Raw genomic sequence first — 25,308 nt, 5'->3', positions numbered from 1 at the left:
ACACAAGGTAGGGTTGTATGCATCCGGGGCTTGCCTTCGTTGACGGAAAAGTCCGGTTCCTGCAACGTTCCACAAGTATTCGATCCGACCTCAACAGACGGATTAACCTCATCTGCAACTTGATTAACTACCACGTGTTCACCTTCGTTCACTACACATAGTAACAATGCCATGTTTAACATGATGCGGAATACGAAACATGATGCTCGATGATGGATGCAAAAGTTAACAACTGGAATACAACTTTCCTTTGCGGTACAGTTACAAGTCAAACTAACTAAACTTTTTTGTAACACCTAATTCAATTGCCAAGGATCATTATCAACTAATGACCCAAGGACATCACTCAATCAAAAATTCAAACAAAACCTAAATCACTGAAGGTTACTATTTGCTTTTATGAATTAATTATTTAATTAATAATTATGGAATAAATCAACTTGTTCCAATTGACCTCAAAATTTTTGTAAATGTTTATCACATGATAATTAAGTGGCAAAACGAATTTCATAATTTTTGGACAATTAAATAAGCCTAAAAAATCATGGAAATCCATTTATTAATAAATTGAGCAATTTTCATCACATTAAAAAATTGCTGAAAAATAACATTTTATATTTTTATTAAATAATATACATCACAGAGAGGTCACACAAAAATTTTCATAATTTTTGGAGCTTTCAATAAATCTACACAAAAATAACAAAAATAGATACTATTCATTCAATTCTGAAAATAGAAAAATCCATTTTGAACTACACAGTCACTGACATCCGGGTCCCACTTGTCATCTTCAACCTCCCGTGTTTGACCACGACGACGACGTGCTGACCGACGATAACTCGCTCCCCACGACTATGCGCATCAACTAACGTCCTTAGTTGCATCGATTGCGGCATAAGATGAGCACGGCACCGGCCATGGCGGACACGGTGGCTCGGCGGCGCTACGCTGGCGAAATGAAACTGAAAATGGTGAAACAAAAGGCACAGGAAGAACCAGGAGCTCACCCCAATCACGTTGAAGGCGATGGACAAGCCGGAGGAACAACAGAGAGATGGGTCGACATTCACGGTGGTCACGGTGAAGCAGAGATCGTTGACGGTGGTGAACCGGTGACTGTAGTGGGCAAAATGACCAAGCAACAGTGGATTAAGTACCATAGCATCGAGACAAAGCTGTAGGTACATAGATCACGGGCAACAGCTCACCGGAGGGCTCTGGCCACGATGACACGCCCACGGCGGTGAGGTTGCCGGCCACGAGGAAGAAAGACATGGACAGCGGATTCTTGGTAATTTCAGGCGACCAAGGTTAGCTAGCTGGATTCGCAAGGAAGAGACGGAGCTGGGACGGCCTTTACCGAGATGGCAACGGCACTGGGGAGGCGATGCGAGCTCGTCGGAGCTATGGCGTCAGGGACCGGAAAAACAGAGCAAGGGAGCGGGGCAAACGACGACGGCCAAGGCTAAATAGAGTGGCTCAGAAGCGCAAGGAAGCCACACAGGAGACTTCTTCGCGCCAGCGCGAAGCCAAGGACTGTCCACACGCGCGCCTGGAAGCAAACCGAAGATCGCCGGCAATGTAGCTTAGGCGGTGAACACTGTTCACAGTAATTACAGAATTGCCATTCGTTTTCAAATTCAAATTACTCCCAAATTTGTATAACAACTCAAAAATCTCCAAAAATAAAAGTTGTTCAAAATTAAAAGTTCTACAACTTTGATTTTATAACTAACCCCTAATTCAGTCTACATTTTGAAATGAACTTTTGAATTCAAATAGGGAATATTTAACGAATTACGCCTTTTCAAATTACTTTAAATTTTTCATAACAACTTTAAAAACTCCAAAAACAAACTTTGTATAACTTGACAAGATCTACACTTTTGCTTTAAGGCTCAACCCTAAAATATGCTTAGATTTTGAAATGAGTTTTCAGGGTAGAATTTAAATACTGAAAATCAGGGTTTTCTCGAAAATTCCAAATCCAAACCAAATTTTGAACTTGATTCAACAATTCAATTCGACACTCATAACATAAATGTAAACTTGTTTTAGTGAATGCATATCAAAGTTTACAATATGACCAATGCCATGCAATGCATATAATGACATGTTCTGTTTTTAATATTTAAACACCCGGGGTGTTACAATTTGGGGGTAGCGGGTCTTGGAATCGGACTGGACCTCGCTAATGAAGTATACAAGATGTTGCACTTTGAGGGCGTGTCCCTCTTCTTTTCGCTATACCATTAGGGCTGCGCTGACCACTTGCGTGGTGGCCGCGATGTAGAGCAGAAGTTGTTTCCCATCAGTCGGAGGGACCAGGATCGGGGCCTTCGTCAGAAGCCGCTTGACCGTGTCAAGTGCCTCCTAGGCCTCAGGCATCCATTTGAAGCGGTCAACCTTCTTCAGAAGCCGATAGAGGGGGAGACCTCATTCGCCAAGGTGTGAGATAAAGCGGCTGAGCATAGCGAGGCACCCTATGACTCGCTGCACCCCCTTTATATTTTGAATCGGGCCCATCCTTGTGGTGGCTGAGATCTTCTCTGGGTTGGCTTCGATGCTATGCTCGGAGATGATAAAACCCCATAGCATACCCCTCGGGACCCCGAAAATGTACTTCTCGGGGTTGAGCTTAATACCATTTGCTCGGAGTTTTGTGAAGGTCTGCTCTAGGTCGGCTACAACCTAGTCAGCCCATTTAGACTTAACCACGATGTCATCCACGTAGGCCTCAATGGTTCACCTGATGAGGTCCCCAAAACACTTGAGCATACAACGCTGGTATGTAGCCCCAACATTCTTCAGACTGAACGACATCGTGACTTAGTAGAATGATCCAAATAGGGTGATGAAAGACATCGTGAGCTGGTGAGACTCTTTCATCATGTTTTGATAGTACCCGGAGTACACATCAAGGAAGCAAAGGGTTTCACACCCTGAGGTCGAGTCGATTACTTGGTCTATGCGTGGCAAAGGAAACAGATCCTTTGGACACACTTTGTTGAGACCTGTGTAGTCAACACACATTCTCTATTTCCCACTCTTCTTTCATACAGGAACAGGATTGGCTAACCACTCAAGGTGGTATGCTTTCTTGATGAACCCGGCCACTAAAAGCTTCGCAATCTCCTCGCCGATGGCCCTACGCTTCCCCTCGTCGAAGCGACGTAGGCGTTGCTTCATCGACTTAGAGCCTTGCATGATCTTCAAGGCATGCTCGATGACTTCTCTTGGAATGCCTAGCATGTCTGAGGGTTTCCACGTAAAGATGTCTCTATTGGCGTGGAGGAAGTCGACGAGCACGCTTTCCTATTCGGAGGAAATCATGGTGCCAATGCGTACCACTTTGCCCTTGGAGCCGCTGGGGTCTATGAGGACCTCCCTTGGCTCCCTCCACTGGCTCGAAAGACCCAGCCGACCTCTTAGGGTTGGGTGCTTCATCGGTGACCTCCTTCCTGATGGCCATAGGCTCTTTGGAGGCGACGATTGCCGCGGCGCGTTTGTAGCACTCGACCTCGCACTCGTAGGCGAGCTGGAAGGAGGTGCCGATGGTGATGACCCCGCATGGACCCAACATCTTTAGCTTTAGATAGGTGTAGTTGGGGATAACCATAAATTTCGCGTACCATGGATGTCCAAGGATGGCGTGGTAGGTTCCATGGAACCCGACCACCTCGAAGGTGAGGGTCTTCGTCCTATAATTGGATGGATCCCCAAAGGTGATGGGCAGATCGATCGGCCTGAGTGGCATGGCCTACTTTCTAGGCACGATGCCGTAGAAAGGCGCTCCGGTCGGTTGGACGCGTGCTCAATCGATGCCCATGGCATCGAGCGTTTCAACGTACATGATGTTGAGACCGCTGCCTCCATCCATATGTACCTTGGTGAGCCGCTTCATGCCGATGATATGGTCAACCACGAGCGGATATCGTCCCGGCTGCGGGATGCTTTCCGGGTGGTCAGTTTGATCAAAGGTTATGGTGGACTCCGACCATCGGAAGAAGGAAGGCGCGGCTGGCTTGGCTGTATAGACTTCGCGGTGAGCAAGCTTCTAGCGGTGCTTAGAGTTGTAGGCCGTCGACCCTCCGAAGATCATGATGCGTCTGTCAGTGTTCGTACGAGGGTTAAGCAAAACAGTACCGGTATGCCCGACGCTGTTCTTGATGTGAATCCTCAGGTATGGCCTGTCGTGACCGCGGGTTATATCGAGGCATGCTAGTCTCTTTCCTAGTGTAAGAGTTTTGACCCAGGCCCATACGCCTAGACCTAGAGTGGTTGGTGGCGGTATGGGACCTCGTCGGGCGAGGCGGAGCCCGCGGCCTTGGTGTCGGATGAGATAGAGTCCGTCCCCAGAGGTCGGGCGAGGCGGAGCCCGCCCCCAAAGGTCGGGCGAGGCAGAGCCCACGGCCTAGGGGTCAGACGAGGTGGAGCCCTCCCCCTAGAGGTCGGGCGAGGCGAAGCCCGCGAGCTTAGGGCCAGACGAGGCGGAGCCCACGACTTCATTGTCATGCGAGGTGGAGGCCGTCCCCAGGGGCTCCCCAGAGGTCGGTCGAGGCAGAGCGCGCACACTTGGGGGCTGGTTGGAGCCGTAGTCGCGCTCTTGACTGCTCGGATAAATTAATGTTGACGACTATTAGCCTCTCCTCTTCGGGTATCCTAGTATTGGTCCTCGACAATGGACCGTTTAGGTCGTCGTAGCCCACCAACACAGGCGTCTGGATGATCGGACGCCCGACCCTAAGCATTTCCGTTTTTTGCATGCTTATCTCGATTGTCACGTAGTTCCAATGATCATGATGCAAAATAATGTGGAAGAGATAGTTGTTTCTATCGTGTGTTTTGTGCTGCTCCTCGATGATTCTGCAGTCGAATTTCGATTCCTGTCGCAATCGAGGTTAGAATTTAGCTATCGGGCATAGACCACTGTTCGATTAACAATTTGACATAGCTCGTGTTGTTTGGTTCACAGGGTTTGATTTCTACCACCGGCTGGCTCTGAATTTTAAACTACTTGGAAAACCCCTCTCCGTCGGATTCTCTCAAACTAAGTTAAAAAAAGATTCTCTCGAACTAATTTTAATAGTAGTTAAGCTGAAAATGTTTTAAAGCGCGACAAATCATATCATAGCTAATAAGTAGAACACAACGTCCAATACTTCTCTACATTATGAGCCGTGATTTATGACTCATTTGGTGTAGCTCCGCGTGATGTGCTCCGCCGGTAGATCCAACGAAAATAGTTTTTTGAGATACGACTCTAAACATCAAAATTCAAAACAATTCTCCTCGGACTATCTCCAACAACATCACCCAAAATACAAGGCCCATACCATGTTTGGGTAACGCTACAGACAAAGAGTTTAATGTCTATTTTTGGTCTTCTCCAGCAACCGGACCCAAAAGAGAACCCTTTCTGCAAATGAGTCTTCAGGGGTGAGGATACTCATATTTGGGTTATGTCTCTACTGTAACCCAAAATAGATTTCGCATATAAATATTCTGTTAGAGGTGTAGCATCTCTGACCGAGGATTTGGGTCTCGTATGAGTCGTCCATTGGAGACAGTGTCACGCACGCCCTCATAGTGCCGGAGCTGCACGTGGAAATGATGCGGAGAGTCGCACCAAAAAAAGACCTTCAATAACAACAAATCACTTCCCTTCATCTTCCATCCGACGGTATCAGTTCCACCACTGGCTGCAGCGCGGGCCGGTGGACAAGAGAGCAGGTCGCTCAGTCGCGCACGCCGGTTCACATGCTCGGTTCCGGCGACACCCCGCAAAAGGCCGCCGTGTCGCGTCGCCTCGGCTGCCCGCCTGCCCCCGATCGGTGGAGGCGGAGGTACACCTGTCGGGGTGGACGCAGCACAGCGGCAGCGTCCCCTTTGGAAATTGCGCCGGGGCGACGTGGCTGGGCGGCGCACCGCTCCTCCGCACCATTTTTTACTCCCCAAAATCGCACCAGCTCCTCCTCTCCACCACCATCCCACTCTCTCTATACAACAGCCACCCCGCCTGGCCCTTCCGCCCTCGTCGAGTCCACCAAATCCACAGGCTAGATTCTCTCGCGCCGCCGCTCGCCGCCTGGTTCATATATCTCCCCCGCGCCTCTCCCTGCTCCTGGATTTCACCGATCTGCCATGCTTTACTGTCCCGTCATCCCGTGGCAGCGGGAGTCGCCCCAATCCTGCCTCCACAGCTCATGCCATGCATGGCCGATCTATTCCCTCAGGTCGGGATTGCCGCAGACATGCCGTTGCTTCCCCGTTGGCTTTTCCCTTGTCATATCCCCTCGCTTCGTTCTGCGTGGTTTCGGGGTTTGGCACCGCTTGTCTGTCCAGTTCTATAACTTTTAGGGTTTCGAGCTCAAACTCCACGCCGGCGTCTCAGGTGAGACATCTGTTTTGATCTTCTAATTTGCCTGCTATCGTTCACCGTTAAGTGCTTGGTAGTATCGAGTAAGTTGCGGTCGTGTACAGTTGTGCGTACTTTTTTGTCACCCATGTTTGAAGTTATAATCCAATTGTCTCGCAGCATAAAATTACGAGCCTATTGCTTTATCCTGGCATGCGTGAATCCTAGATTTTGGAGGCTCGAAGTGAGCTCGAATCAGATCTATTTGTTGTTTTTTAGTTTTGTGAGGAGTTATGCTGGTCGGTGTGCGTGAACATTGAAGGTTTTGGGCTGTGGTATGATGTTAGGAGCTTACGGTGTTATTTTGTTGTTGGATTCCTTAGTTTCCAGTGATTGTGGATATCTCTTCAAATTCGGCAATGAAGATGATATCTGTTTCTGATTAATCCATGTAAATGCATTATCTTTTACAGTTTGCTTTCCTTTTGTAAGTGGTGGGTTAGGAAAGGTGACCAATTCTAGTGGTGAGAGCTTTGATAATTGTTTTGGGTTACACTTGAGTCATGTCCTCAGCGTGGATAGTACTTGTGTACAAATAACATGTGGCATGGTGTGTGTTGCTATATACCACTAAAAATTCAATCCTCTCTTCTATCCACAGCAATGTGTGAGTATGCAAATATGTTCTGTACTTGTTTTTGCACACATCTTGCATCTTGTTTATGTGCTGGTACATGCTGCTGAAATTTAACAATTTCCTCTCCCTGTGGAGCATGTGTGTTTTAACACAGAGCAAGTGCTATTGGAAGATATACCTCAATGGATGGGTTACTCAGTGTCTATGAGAACATTAAGATGTTCTTTCATTGGCAGTGATCAATGCGTATATTATCCAGTACCTTGAGCTGTATATGTTTGTTTAGTAGGTTTGCAATATATGTTCATGGAGGTGCATGCATAAGCATGGCAGTTGGCAGTTCAAAAATTCATAATATTCCACCAATAATGAATAATGTAAAATGTGATAAATTAGTTTGTTGAAAATATAAACCATATAGTCATTTGTAAGGACATGACACATGCTTGGAAGCCATATAATCCATAAGTTTCCACCTTTATTTTGCCAGCCCATGTCTTTCACCATGGGAAATATGTTGTCACATTACTCAAATTTTTAAGGAATAGCCTGTTTGTGATCATGTGTATTGGATTTATGAAAATGATACTAGTATGTCTTCAGAAGTACTTCACATTTATTAGGTACATAGGTTCATTTTGGTTTTGTTTTACTTTTGCATCAATGTCATGCTTGAAGTGATAAGGTTTGTAGAGCTTTGGTGGTTAATTTTGATTTGTATAACCAAGGGCATGTCCATAGTGCTATACTGCTATTGATAAAAATCAAAACAGCAGGTCCTCACTGCTAAGCCACAAGACATATATTATTCACCTGAAGCCTTCTGGACTTTTCTTTTGTTTTACCATGAGTAAATCATAAAATGAATGTGTGTAATGAGATACTACACTGGCCTCGTTCATATGATGACGAGAAGTCTTGGTAAAGTAAACATTGTTTGCATTCGCTGCAACACCTGTGTCTAGTGCTATCATTGGCTGAGCTCGAGTGAGCCAAGGTTTGTAAGTCAACCTTTTGAACCTGGTATGGATCTTACTATCTTAGTCTTGGCTTGGCGAAGCTTTATTAAGGTTGAGCTCTGCTCATCGAAGCTTGTTAACACACGGCTGAATAGGTTGACAAAAAGAATACGGAATCTTACAAGGAGTTTGAACTTTGACTGAGAAACTTAGAAATTATGTTGCTTGCAAAAGCAGGATGTCAAGAATCACAATAATGAGGGCAAAAAGGAACAGGAAAACAGTACGGAACATTCGTTATATCTAGAGGAGAGCATGCTATTTGACCCTACAAAAGTGCAACCTTCATTAGCACAGTCCAGCAAGAAACTTTGACCAATAATAATGATGTAACAAATGTTTCTTAGGGTCCAATAACTCTTCATGTTAACAAAAGAACATTGAGATGAATTGGTTGGTTTGTAGTCTCATGTAGTAGCTGTCACGGTGGTACCAGGCAGAGGGGGAGAGAGCGGTCAATGAACTACCGCTTTTATGCACTAGCAAGAATATCATGAAGGCAACTAGTTTTTTCAGGTCTTTGCCAGTTGTGATCCTGCGATCTGCTATTGTTTGCTAAGTCTATATTGGTTGCTGAGTAAGGGAAGCTGAAATTGCATAGAGGCTTTGCGCTGCGACTAATGAATCATTGAAAAGCATAAGGACTGGAGTATGGACTCGAGCTCTAGCAAATAGCTCAGGTCATCATATCGAAGTCGCAGTGCTTTCTTATACAAAAAAGGGTCACTGTACCTGCTCTAGGATCAAGCTTGGCTCATTGTGAGCTCAAGTGGCATGTTGGGAAATAGTTTTCTTGTCCCTACCTGCATGACTTTGTGTCCTTAAGATGGGATAATGTTATACACCGACTAGCACAGCCTATGGAGGCTTGAATAGTGAGATTAGGTGAATCATGATTTTTTTATTTTGATGTGTTTTTCTCTGTTAGATACATATTACTACTTTACTAATTACTACTACTACAAATCAAGTTTGATTGGCTCTTTGCAATCCACTTGAGTGAATTTTATTCATTCCTGTCCTACTCGATTTGTGGAGCTGAATATATCAATGCAATAAAGCGTACAGTAATGCTTGTACTGGATTAGTGGATTGCCTTAAAAGAAGATTCCTCAAGGAGCATAATTAATTATATTAAATAGTACTGTTTTCTGGCTGTTGAAGGTTCAAGTAAATGTTGTCATATATTATATAAAACTGAGCGGATTTGGTACAAAATAGAAGAGCTAAGTCCTTTCTTTGCCATCTATCTTCTAACCATATCTAACTAAAAATAGTAGGCAATACACCAGTAGCAGAGAGCGTTAGATCATCTACCTTACCACACATTTCATTCTGTAATCGACAGATGATGCCATGGAATAACACCAAATTTAGATTCCTTCCAACACAATCTAAAGGTCTGCTTCTGCATTCAGTTTGGACTTCCCTGAATTGCTGATGACCACCTGCGCACAGCTGGATCCCTTTTCTTTTTTAGGCAGGTCTGCTTATGCTGTCAGTTTGGCCTTCCCTAGATTGTCGATGGCCATCAGCAAACAGCTGGATCCTCCCCCCCTCCCTTGCAGTAGATATAGATTAGTCCTTACATAACATTTGTGTGATGCAATGACAAACCCAAGTATGCAGCTGCCTGCAATGTGGTTTGTCAAAGCCTCAAATGCCAGAATTACCTAGTTTTTTGTCCCTTTTTCCTTTGCACTCTCTTTCCTGGATTACTTTTGACTTAAGCTTTTATAATGCTATATGTGGCCGTAAAGTTCTTCCATACCTGGTATGTTGTAGTCATGGTAGGGCTCTATTTGTACCGTGTCAGCATTCTTGGATGGCTCTGAATCACGATTCTTCATTGTCTCATACTGAGTTATCTTCCAAATTGCCCTTGGTGGGTTTCCGAATAACCATGAAATTAATACTGTTATAGAAGTTTTATGAGTTCAATTCTAAACAAAGGAATCATGACATTTCTTCCTATTGTTATATTTGGTCTGTTAGTTTTTTTGTTTTGATTTAATGGAGTTGAGAGTTTATGTTGACCTTGGTGGATTTTGTGTTCTCTGCTGTTCGAACAAAGGACATGAGTTTGCTTGTTTCAATATCTGTTAATCGACACCAGAATACTGATGAAACCTAGCAATATACAAGGACTAGGTTCCTCTGTAATTAGGCACTACCGTCTCATCATTTATAGTTTCAGGTTTCTGCAGCAGCGTGAAATGCAACTAGTCTGTATTGTTTGTATGGTCTAGTAAGTAACTGGTTTTTATTGAAAGTTTTACTTTCGGTTGGATAGCAACTTTTAGAAAACCTAAATATATGAAGGGAAAACTGCACCAACTTCGGCGCAAAATCTTGATGTGCTAAGTAAAAGATTGGTCTCTGGTACTTTGAACCGCCCTGTTGGGTATATTGCAATTTATTGCTGCTAATGGTATTAGTAGCTAATGCTATTAAATGGAAGCCTCTAATTTGACATTTTTTCCTCCCCTTTTCTGACAGTTGCTGCAAGTGGAGGCGGCAAGCTAGAGACAGCAACTGCATACCTTGCAAGAAAAACGTAAGTTACTTGATCGCTCCTGTTAAACACTGAAAGTTGTGTTATTGTTTACTGGTCAATAAAAGGAGCTTCCATATTGTGACTGCATCAACCATTTATAAACTAGATAAGTCAACCATAATCAAGTAACTCGGCGTCTACTGAATCCAACATGGTTCTCGATAGCATTCATGAATATAGAAAAGTCGGTTCTTAACAATTAGAGTACGCTCTGTTCGGCTGATGGTTTCTGCGGCTGATAAGCCAACTGATGCTGTTTTGTTGTGAGAGAAAAACACTGTACTCTGGCTGATAAGCAGTTCAAGCGAACAGGGAGTTTAGCATGAAACTACATATCGGGACAAATCTATACATATCATTTGCATATGTCCAATACAAATATTGTAGTCGAAGTTTTGACTATACAGCTAGACACTCCAAAATGTGTTATCTAAGTGGTTCATGTTCAGGATGAAATAATTTTGTTCCATACTCGTCTAACTATTGAATTCCAGTGTTTTCAAGGTTATATGTTTAGTTCTCCAAGTTATAGGAGTATGCCAAATATCTTGGTTTCCTGTATAATCTTGAGCTAGTGTAACTGTTCTCATATGGCAATTCATTGCTTCCTTTTATTCTCTGTATTTGGCTAAACTGTTATTCTACTTTCACAAATGACAAAATAATTTGTGAACATCCATATATTTTTTTAGATCCCTTTTTTATTCTAGAATAAATGCATAGATAAAATGAAAAAAAAATTCTGCTCTTCGGCCACACACAACTTTCAAGACAAGCAGCAGCTCAGTTTTCTGGAGACACTATTCTTTTTGTCAATAAGTTCACCTGGAAATTTGTACCTGTTACATACCCATTTTGGTCAAACAAACTTACATAATGTGTGAAAAGACAAACCATTTGCTGGATTCTTGAACACAATGCATGTTATTTGAGATAGATTTACACTACCATTGCCAATCGTCTGCAGCATGTATACTTTATTTGTCTTGCTATGTGTTTAGCCCCGTTACAAGCAATCATTTCTGGCTGCTTTGAGTTGCAGCCTTCAAGGACAATGAGAACAAAAGCAATGTCATACTGCATGTCTTCATGGATTTAGTTGCAACCTGCAAGTTTTTAGATAATCTTAAATGAATTGCCACTAAAAGAACTAAGAACATAGTCAATAGTTCCTATTCAGAAAAAGCAGGGTTACCCTAATTTAGGAGCCGCAGGTGGTTCAACATCATTTTCTTGCAGTGGAGTATTAAGCTCAAGATGGATAGGAATGCTGGTATTCTCTGCAACTGCAAAGTTGTATGGAGTTGTTGAATCTCGGTTGACTTCACCTGCTGCTTCTTTCTCATAGAGCTGGGCATAGAAACAAATCATAGTCAATCATGTGATAGGACGTATATCCTTAAAAATTGTATGTCTTTATCAAATACCTTCTTGTATAATTCGGCATTTTCGTGGCGAATTAGGTTGACCTTTCTGTGTAATTCCATGTTGTCTTGTTGGATGAGACTTCCCTACAAATGAGCCAGTACAGAATGAGCTTGCTGAAGTCCACTAAAAGACATCATATTTCATAGGAATAGTGGAATGTTCTAGAACCTTTCGATTCAGTTCGTGAATTTCATCAACCAAGAGTTGGTCCTGAAAGTAATAACCATGATCCTCAGTTTTATTTTTGGATGAGGCAATCTTGTGAAGGATAAAAAAATGGTTAGCATGGTTACCTTTTTTGTCTGGATGCAACGAATGCTCATCTCTAGCTGATTTTCTAGATTTTGAAGTCCCTTGACACCTAATCCGGAAAGATCTTGTCCCATCAACTGCCTACAGTCAGTCAGATCATTTTACTTACTTTTTATGTTTCGAGTTTGACTGTATTTTAATGTAGTAGGGTCTTGCAGCTTGATCGTATCATGTTCATTTTTAAGGATTCAGCTTCTGGCTATGTATGCGTTAGGACATCCGGAGTGGTAAAGGCTCCCAAGGGCCTTAAAGTGAGGCCCATGTTAGATAACGGCATCTTCTGTTATGTTAGGCCAAGAGAGCCCCTAAACATGGGCCCCACATGAAAATAAAAAAAAATCACAGGCAACCTCTTTCGCTCTGCTGCTGTCTCCCCCATTGCCTAGTGCCCTGCACACAGCGCTGCTGCAGCCCATTGCCTAGCGCCCTGCACACAGCGCCGCTGCCATCTGCAGCGGCTTCTGCCATCTGCCCATGTGAGGCCATTGTCGCCGTCCGTAGGACTGTAGGAGGCCCTTTCCGCCGCCTGCAGCGCGAGGCAGCTGCCTCCGTCTCCTGTGGGAGGCTGCTGTTGCCATTGTCTGCTGCGGAAGGCGCCCCTGGCCCTGCCTGCCTGTGGGAGAGCCCGAGTCTCCCGCCTTCGCTCATGATTTTTTTTATTTGCCGAGGTCAGGTCTCAAGCTAAAGGTCTGGTTCTAAGCTTTTTGGGTTAAATACCGCTTTATGACCTCCTCATCGGCCTTAAGGTCTTAGGACCCCCACCATTTCCTACACTCTGGATGCCTTTAGTACTGTTGCTTGGAATAGAGTGATTACAAATCATAGTGCTAAAAAACTACTAGGCAAAAAATTGAAATAAATATATTAAATAAGTAAAATGATGGTGTGTATCTGCTTCTTTGAAGGTTAATCATAAATAAATAAATAAGTAAATAAAATGGTGATGTGTATCTGCTTCTTTGGACATTAATCATAACGCATAAAATGACTAAATGTACAGTTTTCTACTGATAAATGGTTTGCCACATGAAGTTCACAAATCTTTGCATCCTTTTACATATCTTGTTTGTGAAAACTGATGTCTACATAAACCATGCATTATCCTATGGCGTCAGTATCATGTCCTTAAACTAAGGTTCTGTCCTTATGCATTTTGTATGCTAATATTGCTATACTAATTCATGCACTCTGCACAAGTTTGGTGTTGGAGGTGTTCTAGTTACCTCATGGTTCTTAGGTTGTCAGGAGCGCAGATTTGTTGTTTTAAACTTCTTTATATATTTTTCTTAAAAAAACAGGATGGATTTTCTTCCTTGTTTAAACAAATTCCTATGTGTTTCTGAACTCAGATGTTTTTCATTTATGCTCATGCTGACAATTCTTCTATTGGTCTTTTTTACATTTGGCAAATTTTCTGAATGATACATCTATAAAACTTGCAGGGTTTTGTGACGTACCGATGATTTTCTTGCAAGTTGTGCAGTTGTTGTCTCAAGCTTGCTGCCTCCTGTTGCCAGAACTATTGAATGTGAAAGCACAGTTAAGTAATGCCACATCCAGAGAATCCAAAAGGTATTGTTGATGTAAAAAGTTGCCAAGCGTCGTGGAACTTTCAGTGGAGTAAATTGTATGCCTTTATGAAATAACTGAAGTAGATGTGTTGGCATGCAATTGTTTGATTCAAGAAATGATATATTATACAAAATAACAAGATGGGAATTAGTGAGAAACAATGATTGTATGAAAGCAATTAAGGCAAATACAAAACCTCTTCATCTTGTGTTGGCATGCTACGATTATATAATTTTTACTGTTATCTACACTTCTCACATACAAGTGCTGATGTCTCAATGGAGCTAAATCAGTCCCAGGTCATGTGAAATCCTGATTATGCATGTGCTTGAGGGACGAAACAGAACAAGTCAGGGATTGGTGATGAACTTGCTGGAACAAGCTTATGATCAGACTGATGATGGTTTCAGCCTTTTTAGGCTTTAGTTAAAGGCTATAACAATCTTCAAAGGTTCAATATAAGGATTCATGCATGACTCACCCTCTTGGAGTATGGACTGAAGAATATATTGGCTGCTGATCTTTTAAGATCTCTTCAGTTCAGAGGATGGGATTATGGGAGCTTAGACCAGGTACCCGTGTTTCCTGCTGACTGCTGCTGTGTCTTTCCGTATCTCCAATCACTTCAGTCTCAGGATGTTTGTATTTCAGGGTTGAAATGAACCTGTGAGGTTTTGGCTTCCTCGAGTAAAAGGGATTTGCTTGGAGGGCTGCTTTTGGCATATGAACCATCTGTATTGCGATTAATGTTCAGAGTACCAGTTTGTATTAATTACACATTTGCAATCACTTTTTTTTCAACCCATAAATCCTACCGTACATTGTTTTCTATTTTGCAAATGAAATTTGACTGTATTAAGGTGTATACTCACTTCTGGTAATGAGACAGTTATATAAAAACTTGACCATTTGGATCTTTACAGAGGAAATACACCAACATACAAAATAATGCCATCCTGCATATTTGCTTGGTATTTTATCTTCCGTCTATAAATAACTTGTGTCAGGATGACTTTGATGTAGACCAGATGGCGTGCCCTGTGGGCAGCACCGACCTTTGTTTTCTGAGAATCTTCAGAGCTGGCTAAGCAATTCCAGAGTACAGAAGGGCATACTCTGGTCCTATAAGAGATGGCATATTCTGTCGGACCAGACCTTCGTTGGAATGGCTTCAGTTTAAGTTCTAAAAGAGATGGTACGATGGATGCGAGAAAAAATTGGCATTCCTACCCTATCTAGGCCTTGTTTAGATGCCATCTAAATTCTAAGTTTTTTCACTCTCTCTATCACATCAATTTTTAGCCGCTTGCATGGAGTATTAAATGTAGATAAAAAAAATAACTAATTACACAGTTTAGTTGGAAATCACGAGATGAATCTTTTGAGTCTAGTTGGTCTACGATTGGACAATATTTATTAAATAAGACAAAAATGATACTATTTATCGAGTTTACTTTTTTTGCAATCTAACCGAGCCCCTAGGTTCTAAGAGCTTTTGTAGCAAACAATGGCAACTACCAAAAGTCGAACTATGTACAGTCCTACCCTATCTGGGTTCTGACAGGCTATGTGCCGTTTTTCCATCTCATGGTGAGTCATGGGATGCTGCGACATGACCCAAACTGTTCTTGGTGGGGTGACCTTGGTATATAATGATTGGTCTACTAGGGGTGACTGGTGAGGATTGATGGATTATGAAACTCATTTGGATTTCAATTCAAGTGAGCAGTTTCTCCATTTATATGGTATTCCATTGGAATTTCACTTTCTTGCCTATGATAGTGCGCAGATACATGCGCTAAGCCTTGTGGAGTATATATGAAGTTGGTATTTTTGCTGCCAACCATGGAGACTAAATTCAGAGTTAGGTATGAACTATTCATAGCCTTCTTATTACCATATGATCTAGATTTTGCAAGGAACTTGTTGATATGCAGTTGATCGAGCACATGGGATGTGTGATTTAATCGACAATACAAGTGTATTCTAATCGTCTTTTCATAGTGGATCCAGTGAAAAAAAGTGTTTTGAACCATTGTTGCTTGACCCATGTGTTGAAAAATTCTCATTTCTACAGACACAATTTACCAGGAACTATCTGTACATATGGTTTTGTATCGGTTGTATGGGCTGGTGTTGTACTAGTAAATATTTGATTACTGCCAATATACTCGTGCAACCGATGTCTGCAAGCAACATAGAGAGGAGTAAATACTTGATTACTGCCAATATACTCAAGCAACCGATGTCTGCAAGCTACATAGAGAGCATAGAGGAGGGAAATGGAGCTGACATGTGGGCCTTTGTATGTCAGTATGCCACATTCGCGTATGAGCACGAGTCTAGACCTGTTTGGATTGGCTCTGAGACCTGAACAAACACTGAGGATCTAAATTGCTTTGTTGAGTTTAGGGATCGAGATAATACAGCTGTAAATTACTTTGTTGAGTTTATGGATCAAGATGACAAAGCTAATAATAGATTTGAGGACCATGGGTAGACTTTACTCTAAAAAAATGCTTACAAATCTAATAAATTTGATAAGTCTTAATATTGTATTATAGAAGAATCTATTGATAAAAAAATATAGATCAAAGACCGAGTAAAGTAAAATGTGAAGTATTTTTTGACTAGAGGGAAGACATGTGAGGACATACAATTGCATATATATGAATAGTATAGAATTATATCCTTTTAGAGATCACTTTAATGATGATTTAACTTTTTATATGGTTGGACACCTATAATTAGTGTTATATATGTGAAAGACCTGTTTGTGTTTTGGTAATTGAATGAATCTGTGGACTGATAAATTCATGACATGGAAGGTGATGATTGGTCAACAAGAGAGTTGAGCTACACAAGGCCATGGTGATGAAAATGGCGACGATCGTGAGTGTGCAAAAGCTCAACAAGTGAAGAGATGAAGATAATGGATGATACGCAAGACAAAGGTATAAAAATAGGGCGTGCCTTTCTCCGGCCATGTGATGATTAGAGAAGACGAATGGCTAGGCTGATAGGATAGATAGTTGTGTTATAAAAAGGGGCAATTTAGTTGCTGATGTGGTTATCTTGTGCTGAAGGCGTTGGTCATCCCATGGGAGACCTATTGGAGCTAGCCACTTGAAAAGGATCGAGAAAAGGAACTTGGTGCATGGTTTTTACCCTTACTGGAGCTCTCTGGTCACCACAGAGTTAGGTCATAGATCTTAGAGTGGTGAATCATCTTGGTCCGATCGTCCACCGGAACCCTCCAGCGACTGCTAGAGGTTAGGTCACCAAAGGTTAGAGCATTGACCTAGTATAGTTGAAAACAACACAGACCCTAACTTCCGATGCCAACAAAGAGCAGGGCACCGAAGCTTAGGCTATGATAGGTAACAATGCTCAAAAAGAGCGTGGGAGTTTCATGAAGTCCACCGGAGCTCTCCGGTGGTAACACTAGAGTGTGGCATCAGAGGTAATGTTTTTGTGTGCGTGGGGAGTTTGCATTCACTAGAACTGTCCGATGATAGGAGAGCAAGCACTGGAGCTTTGAGCATTGCAACACGTGTTGTTCTAACATAGTGTCAGTATCCATTAAAGGAGCCCTGGTGGTGGACTCCGGTGACATACTGGATGTCTTCGATGACACCAAAAATGCTGCCCCAAGCTTCCAACGGCTAGTTTCTTGAGAGGGGCTATGGATAGTGCGTGTGGCTAGGAAAACTAGAACTCTTGGGCTTCCAAGAAACACCTCCACTCACATTTGTTTGCTAGTGATTGCATTCTTGGTAATATTAGAGTGATCTAGTGCATTTGGTCTAAGAGATAATATCTAGTGGCACTAGTTTCTTGTAACTCTTGGTGGTTGTTACCACTTAGACGGCTTGAACTAGTTCTTGTCGAAGCACTCAATTGAAGATTGCAAGGTGCTCCATAGTTGATTATGAGGAGCCATTGGGTTCATCCCCTCCGGAGAGGTGAAGGACCACACTAGTGGAACTGAGGCTTGGTGCTTCGTGATCGAGCTGGCTCAAGATTAAACGCTCACGTTGAAGCCAATCTTGCAGGGTTGTTGAGATTGATAGAGGAGCGGTGATCCTTAGGCTTACCTCAATGTGGATGTAAGTGACATGTAAGTCACTGAACCACGTGGATATATCTTACATGTTCCTCTTGTGGTATTCATTTTATTACTCACTTTTGCGCTTACTTTGTGTTGTTCAATTCATAGAGTAGTGACATTACGACTTGTCATCCTAGAGTGCAAACCTAGCTAGTTTATCAATTCTAGTGACAATTTACATTCTTGATCACTATAATTGTGTAGCTTATCATCACCCTATGCTTGCAAGACATAGCTTGGTGTAGTGCTTATTAGGGCATCCTGTATTCCTGTGTGTCTAACAAGTTTGCCTAGTGTTTGTGGTTGCTAGAATTTTTAGTTAGGCTTATTACCCCCTTTAGCCTCCCTTTAGCCTTCCAATGATCCTTACAAGTGGTATTAGATCCAAGTCTCCAATCAAATCAAGATTTAACAAACTCTTGGAGTAAAAGATGGCAAGCAATAGTGTTGGCAAGCCCCCACTTCGATGGCACAAATTATTATTATTATTAGAAGAGAAGGATGCGTGCCAATTTGAAGGCAATGGGAAGGATGATTTGTGGAGTTTTTGGGAGGGTGTTCATAGTGCTTGATATGAAGGATCCAACCCCAAGAGAGAAATAAAAGCTACAACTCAATGATCAAGATCTAAATGTTATATATGAATCTCTTGATCCCAAGGTACTCAAGTCTATCAAAGACTGGGAGATGACACACAAGTTGTGGAAGAGGCTTGAGGAAGCATATTCGGCCACTTCAATGGTAAAGGATGCCAAGCTATATATCTTCATGGACAAATATGCCAAATTCAAGATGCAAGAGGGAGATGGTATCCTATAGATGTTCTATAGGCTCAATGTCATTGTGAATGAATTGAGGGCCTAGGATACAAGGTTGATGAAGACTTCTACCACTAGTTCTTGAGGTGTCTTCCAAGAAATTTGAGATCATTGTCACCGTGATCTTGAGAGGAGGATTGAAGTTTCTCACTCCCACACAAGTATTGGGAGAGATCATCGCTATTCACTCATGACACTTTTGATCATGAAGAAGAGAGTGATGAGCAAGAGACGAAGAAGGAGAAGGAGAAGAATAAGAACATAAAATTCAAGGCCAAGATCTCATAGAGCAATAAGAAGATTGAGGATGATAGTGATAATGAGGATGAGAGGAAGCAATAATGATGAGATGGCCCTCTTTGTGCACCGGTTTGGCAAATACATGAAGAAGAGAGGCTTTGGTGGAAGAAGAAGAGGCCAATCATCATCATGGAGATCAAAGGAATACCAAAGATGCTATAATCATAGGGGACGATGGTCATCTTGCGGCCAATCGCCCCAACAAGAAGAAGGACAAGTCTTCTGAGGAGGGAAAAGACAAAGAAGATGATGGTAAGACCAAGGTGTTCTTCAAGAAGAAGAAGACCTTGGTTACTAACCTCCAAGGACCATAACAAGTTTGGGTACATAAAAAGAATTAATCTCCTTTTGTATGTTAGTTGCAAAGCCAAAGGGGGCATTGGACACTAGATAATGGATGCACTCAACACATGACGGGAGATTACAATATGTTAAACTCTCTTAACTCAAATTCAAATGAAGATTATGGTAACATTACATTTGCAAACAATGGCAAGGATCAATTTATTGGCTTAGGAAAGATTGCAATATCAAATGATCTCTCAATATCTAATGTGCTATTAGTGGAGAGTCTCAACTCTAATTTGCTATTCATGGCATAACTTTGTGATTTGGGGTTTAAATGTGTATTCTCAAGTGAAGATGTGGAAATCACAAGTGTGGATGGTAGTAATCTCATCTTCAAAGGCTTTAGACATGGGAATCTCTATTTGGTTAACTTTGGTGCTAGTGAGACACCACTATCAACATGTTTGTTCACCAAGTCATCAATGGAATGGTTGACATAGAAGACTTGCACATGCAGGGATGAAATGATTGGATAGATTAATCAAGCATGATTTGGTCAATGGTTTGAAGAATGTGAGATTTGAGAAGTATCGGCCATGTAGCTCTTGTCAACCACCATAGCAAGAGGATGATGCCAACTTCAAAGTCATTATAGTTGTTGCATATGGATTTATTGGTCCAACCACATATTTTAGTATTGGTGGCAACAAGTATGGGTTGGTCATAGTTGATGACTTCTCAAGATTCATATGAGTATTCTTTCTTAGTGAAAAGAGTGAGGTGTTTAACACATTCAAATCATTTTGTTAAGAGAGTGGAAGAGTTTGAACTCAACATCAAGAAAGTGAGAAGTGATAAAGGAAGTGGGTTCCAAAATGCTAGAATTGATGAGCTATGTGATGATCAAAGCATCAAGTATGAGTTCTTGGCCAAGCATACACCTCAATTCAAGGTTCTACTGGAAGGAGTATTGAACAAGGGCACTAGATTGTCAAATTTTAAGATGAAGTCTAATGAAGGGTTCTTGCTTGGATATGCTTCAAATAGCAAAGCTTATAGAGTACACAACAAGACCCATGGCATAGTTGAGGAGGTGCATGATGTGGAGTTCGATGAAACAAATGACTCTCAAGTTGAACAAGAGAATCTAGATCATGTGAGAGGCACCAATTTAGACATTGAAGTAAACAATATGTCAATTGGTGATGTGAGGATAAGGTAGGTAGATGAAGATGATGAAGACTAAATTAGAGTGATCCCTCCAACTTCAACTATCAATGATCAACACATGGAATGCACAATAATTCTCAAGTTGTTGATCAAATTCAACCTCAAGTTCAAGGGTTGCACAAGGCTACACTCAAGGTGAAGATTTGGATTTTGAGAGATGTTTTCAGTGGTTGCTAGACTTGAGGCTATCAAAATCTTTCTTGCATATGCATTCTATCACAACATCAAGCTATATGAAATGGATGTGAAGAGTGCTTTCTTGAATGGTAAGATCAATGGGTTGGTATATGTAGAGCAACCTCCTGATTTTAAAGAAAGCGACCATGTGTAGAAGCTATCAAAGGTACTACAAGGATTGAAGCCAACACTTAGATCATGGTGTAAGGAGAATGGCACCTAATGAGGGCCATTAAGTGATTTTGGTGATTGAGTGACACCATGATTATTTGGACTAATGTTGTGTTCTAGTATACAAGGTGTTAGTTAAATGGATGCAATGATGGACTTGGACAAGGCAACGTGAAGATCAAGTGACCAACACCTCAAGCAAGGGCATGGAGCTACCATGAAGACCTTAGAAGACATGCAAGAAGTCCATGACATCAAGTAGAAGAAACCTATATGAGAAGACGCCAAGAAAGAAAGGTCACCTTCCACTACTATGTAGCACCAGAATTCCCCAATGAACACTGAGGTAATGCACCAGAAGGATGGAACAATGCCTTCCTTTGAAATAGTCCAAACATTGTTGAACCATTGGAACCCTCAGGCCAGGCACCAAAACTTAGCACCAGAGCGTCAATCTAGAGAAGAATTTAGAGGCTTGGTGGAGGCACAAAAACTCTCTAGTGCTAGGCATTGGTTGGGCTCCTAAAGAAAGGGTGCAGTACAATGAAGAAATGGACGTCCGACAAAATCACTAAATACCTTCGGACTCTGATGATAGTCTAAAAAGATCCACCGGAGATTGAATCCTCCAACGGTCGATTCCAATGAGTAGTTGACATGGCGGCACCGAAATTCTCCAATGGAGTCATCACCAAACCTTTCCGGTACTCACTACGCTCGTGCAAACTACTTCTAATGACTAGTTTTGGATGAGCTAAGCAATCCCTAAGTACTTGACAAGTTCAACCTCAACAAGATAACTGCTTATGGCATGTGAAGAAGCTTGAAGAGGGTTCAACTCGTGACTTGAAGCTTATGCAAATCAACTAGATCAAGTCATAAAGAAAGAAGCTCATGGAAACAATCTAGTTTAATAAGATAACAATGCAAATGGATTAGTCTTTTTTCAAGTGGTATCTTTCAAGTGAATCCTACCACTTTCTAGTGGTATTCTCCACTAGCGCTGAAGCTATCTTCCTATATTTCAAAGTGGTATCTTCCACATATTACAAGTGGTATTCCAAGTCATATCCTCATAAGTGTCTTTTTGGCAATTTATGCTAAAGAGTGAGAAATTGGGCACAAAGATAGAAAGAATTCAGAAAGGCATGAGAAGAACGTGCAAATATATCAAGAATTGAAGATATGCCAAAGGTGAGTATGCCAAATGGGAGAAGGATATGCAAGATAGGGTAAGAAGAATGCAAGATTGAAGACTTGAACGAGATCAATATTTTTAAACACATGAAGCACACAAGTAGGGTGAACAAGCTCATTTTGTCTGTATATGCATTTGTGTTGTGCATTATATATGTTTGCTTGTATTGAAGCTTAAGTTTGGTATATATTTTGTGTATATGTGTGTGATGTCTTCCTAGACCATAACTTGATGTGATGAGCACAATTTGTAGAATTTAAATTCCTTTTGTGCTAAGCAAGTTGTGGTACATTTCTTATCCTAGCAAGCTATGGTACTAAGGATGATTAATACACTTGTTTTTACTCTAAAACATGCTACAAAGGTACATTTCTTATCCTATGAACCTTAGCACCACTTAATAGTGAAAACTCTCCTACAATTTCCATATTCATATGTATGTGCATGACTTCAACCCAAACCATTTAAGCACATATGTAGGGTGAGTTGTCATTACCAAGTTGAATTTCATGAAATTTATCCAACATATACCACAATTTTCATGCTATGGATAAGTAGCTCAAAAATCCTATCCAAGCTTACAATATACATGTCCATATAGTTTGCATGGAAATTTCAATTTTCTTTCCAAACTTATGAGGTTGACATTAATTACCAAAAAGGGAGAGACTCAAAGACCCATTTGGGTTTGATAATCGACTGAAAATATTTATGAACAGAGTTGAGCTACACAAGGGCATGGTGATGAAGATGGCAATTATCATGAGTGTGCAAAAGCTCAACAAGTGAAGAGACAAAGATGATGGATGCTAGGACTATAAAGGATGAAAGACAAAAACAAGACAAAGGTATAGAAATATGGTTTTTTTCTTTCATTGTCCATGTGGTGATTAGAGAAGATGAATGGCTAGTTTGATAGGATTGATAACCATACTATAAAGAGGGGCAAATTCATTTGCTAATGCAATTATCTAGTGCCACTTGGTGAGATCTAACATTGCATATGCAATAGGATCGAGTGGCATGGTGAGAAGCAAGTGAAACCTTTGACAAATGTTTTAAATGTGCTAACTTGCTAAATGTGTTTGTGATCCTATGGGAGACCTATTGGAGTTAGGCATTTGAAGAAGTTTGAGAAAAGGAGCTTGGTGCAGGGTTTTTACCCTCACTAGAGCTCTCTGATGACGATAGAGTTGGGTCATCAGAGCTTAGAGCTGTGAATTGGCTCGGTCTGATTGTCCACCGAGACCTTCTGGTGACCAAGAGCTAAAAAATAGCAACACATACCCTAACTTTGGATGCCATTGGAGAGCAGGGCACCAGAGCTTAGGCTCTAATAGGTAACAATGCTCAAGAAGTGCATAGGAGTTCAAAAGGCCACTAGAGCTCTCCGGTGATTGCACTAGAGGAAACTTACATAGGCAATGTTTTTGTGCATGTGGGGAGTTTGTGCTCATCAGAACTATCCGATGAACGCCAAAGATAAAGAACCAAATGTTCAAGCTCTATAATGGCTAGTTCTAACATAGTGTCAGTAGCCATTGAAGGAGATCCGGTGGGGGACTCTGGTGACCTACCGAAGGTCTCCAGTGATCCTAAAAATGCTGCCTCAAGTTTCCAATGACAAGATTTTGAGAGGGGCTGTAAACAGAGTTTGTGGCTTGTCAAATGAGAACTCTTGGACTCCCTTGTTGACACACATATTAGAGTTTAGGAAACACCTTCACTCACATTTATTTGATAGTGATTGCATTCTTGGTGAGATTAGAGTGGTCTAGCGCATGTTCTTTGAGAGATGTCATCTATGGGCACTAGAAAATTGTATTTGTTGTGAGTTTTCTTGTTACTCTTGGTGGTTACCAACACCTAGATGGCTTGGAGTAGCGGTTCCTATTGAAGCACTCAATTGAAGATTGTGAGGTGCCCTAAAGTTGATTGTGGGTGGCTATTTGGTTGATCCCCATCGAAGAGGTGAAGGACCACTCTTGTGGAATTGAAGCTTAGATAAGCACCATGATCTAGCTAGCTCAAGATCAAGTGCTCATGTCAGAGCCAACCTTGTGAGGTTGTTGAGCTTGAGAGAGGAGCAATGATCCTTGGACTTGCCTCAACATGGACATATGTGACCGACAAATCACCAAACCACTTGGATATATCTTGTGTCTTGCTCTTGTGGTATCCATTTAATCAATCTCTCTTGCGCTTTACTTTGTGTTGTTCAATTCTTAGAGTAATGATATTAATTAGGACTTGTGATCCTAGAGTGCAAACCTAGGTAGTTTATTAATTCTAGTGACATAGTTAATTTACATTCTTGATCACTAGAATTGTGTAGCTTGTCATCACCCTAGGGTTGCAAGATATGCCCAGGTGTAGTGCTTATTAGGGCCTACTTTGTGCGTAAGGAGTTTGTAGTGTTTGTGGTTGGTAGAATTAGGATATTCACCCCCACCCTTTGTTGTAGCCATCCAAACATCCATACAACATATTGCAGAACCGCCTAGTTTAGCTTGGATCAGTCACGCCCATTGACCTCTCGACACTAGGCGCGCTTGACTTGAACCAAACCTTGTGGTATGTTTAGGCCACCCGGTAGGAAGACCTGAAACATCCACATTGTGATCTTTCAGTGCTCACAGTAGTGCTCCGGTAAACCCGCAAGCACTATAGTACCACTAGGGTTCTTGGTGAGGCTAGATCTAAGGCGTCCAATTAAAGGGCGGGGTAGGAATCGAGTTGGTAGCAGATCTACAAAACCGAATGACACATAAGTAGAAGTTGCTCACCTAGGTCTTGGGTACGGTCAAGCTGAGTAGTGACTCCAAAGCTTCAAAAGTCCTAGAATGGTTCTTCAACTTGTGGGGCTTGGGGTCATGTACTATTGTAGAGACAATGACTCTGACGAAGGTCATAACCACCCAAAAGAGTATGTAAGTGTGAGTCCATCAAGGCTTATGATGGGGCCAAGTAAGATTATCAAGGGAAAAGGATAGGATGGCAGAGCTATAGTAGATGAACTCGAGCACTGGCATCAATGGTGGCTACCTACTCAAGGATACACTAGAGAAGGTCTTCGCTGGTGGTAGTTTTCGATGAGGCTTGGTCGAGGTGAAACTATGGCTATGAGGG

The 25,308-nt window shown here is 41.9% G+C and overlaps 3 protein-coding genes across 3 annotated transcripts; all 3 read right to left on the bottom strand.

The window, feature by feature from the left end:
* Nucleotides 1-3,283: 3,283 nt before the first annotated feature.
* Nucleotides 3,284-3,760, bottom strand: LOC136491950 (uncharacterized). Its single transcript, XM_066488139.1, has one exon. The coding sequence runs from the start codon at nucleotides 3,758-3,760 to the stop codon at nucleotides 3,284-3,286; it is 477 nt and encodes a 158-aa protein (XP_066344236.1).
* Nucleotides 3,761-11,377: 7,617 nt separating this feature from the next.
* Nucleotides 11,378-13,747, bottom strand: LOC136490725 (MADS-box transcription factor 27-like). The gene is made up of 5 exons (XM_066486925.1): nucleotides 12,296-13,747; nucleotides 12,171-12,212; nucleotides 12,002-12,085; nucleotides 11,770-11,924; nucleotides 11,378-11,680 (listed from the first exon to the last, which is right to left on the bottom strand). Exons 1-5 carry the CDS (start codon nucleotides 12,386-12,388, stop codon nucleotides 11,662-11,664), a joined length of 393 nt encoding a protein of 130 aa, XP_066343022.1. The 5' UTR covers nucleotides 12,389-13,747; the 3' UTR covers nucleotides 11,378-11,661.
* Nucleotides 13,748-14,537: 790 nt separating this feature from the next.
* On the bottom strand, nucleotides 14,538-16,361 carry LOC136491949 (uncharacterized). The gene is made up of 3 exons (XM_066488138.1): nucleotides 15,380-16,361; nucleotides 15,236-15,282; nucleotides 14,538-15,112 (listed from the first exon to the last, which is right to left on the bottom strand). The coding sequence occupies exons 1-3, from the start codon at nucleotides 15,498-15,500 to the stop codon at nucleotides 14,804-14,806; spliced, it is 477 nt and encodes a 158-aa protein (XP_066344235.1). The 5' UTR covers nucleotides 15,501-16,361; the 3' UTR covers nucleotides 14,538-14,803.
* Between the last annotated feature and the right edge of the window lie 8,947 nt (nucleotides 16,362-25,308).

The sequence above is a fragment of the Miscanthus floridulus genome, chromosome 11 (assembly GCF_019320115.1).
Source record: "Miscanthus floridulus cultivar M001 chromosome 11, ASM1932011v1, whole genome shotgun sequence".
NCBI classification, from domain to species: Eukaryota; Viridiplantae; Streptophyta; class Magnoliopsida; order Poales; family Poaceae; genus Miscanthus; species Miscanthus floridulus.
Note: the sequence above shows the minus strand (reverse complement) of the source record. Positions and strands in the feature narration are given on the sequence as shown.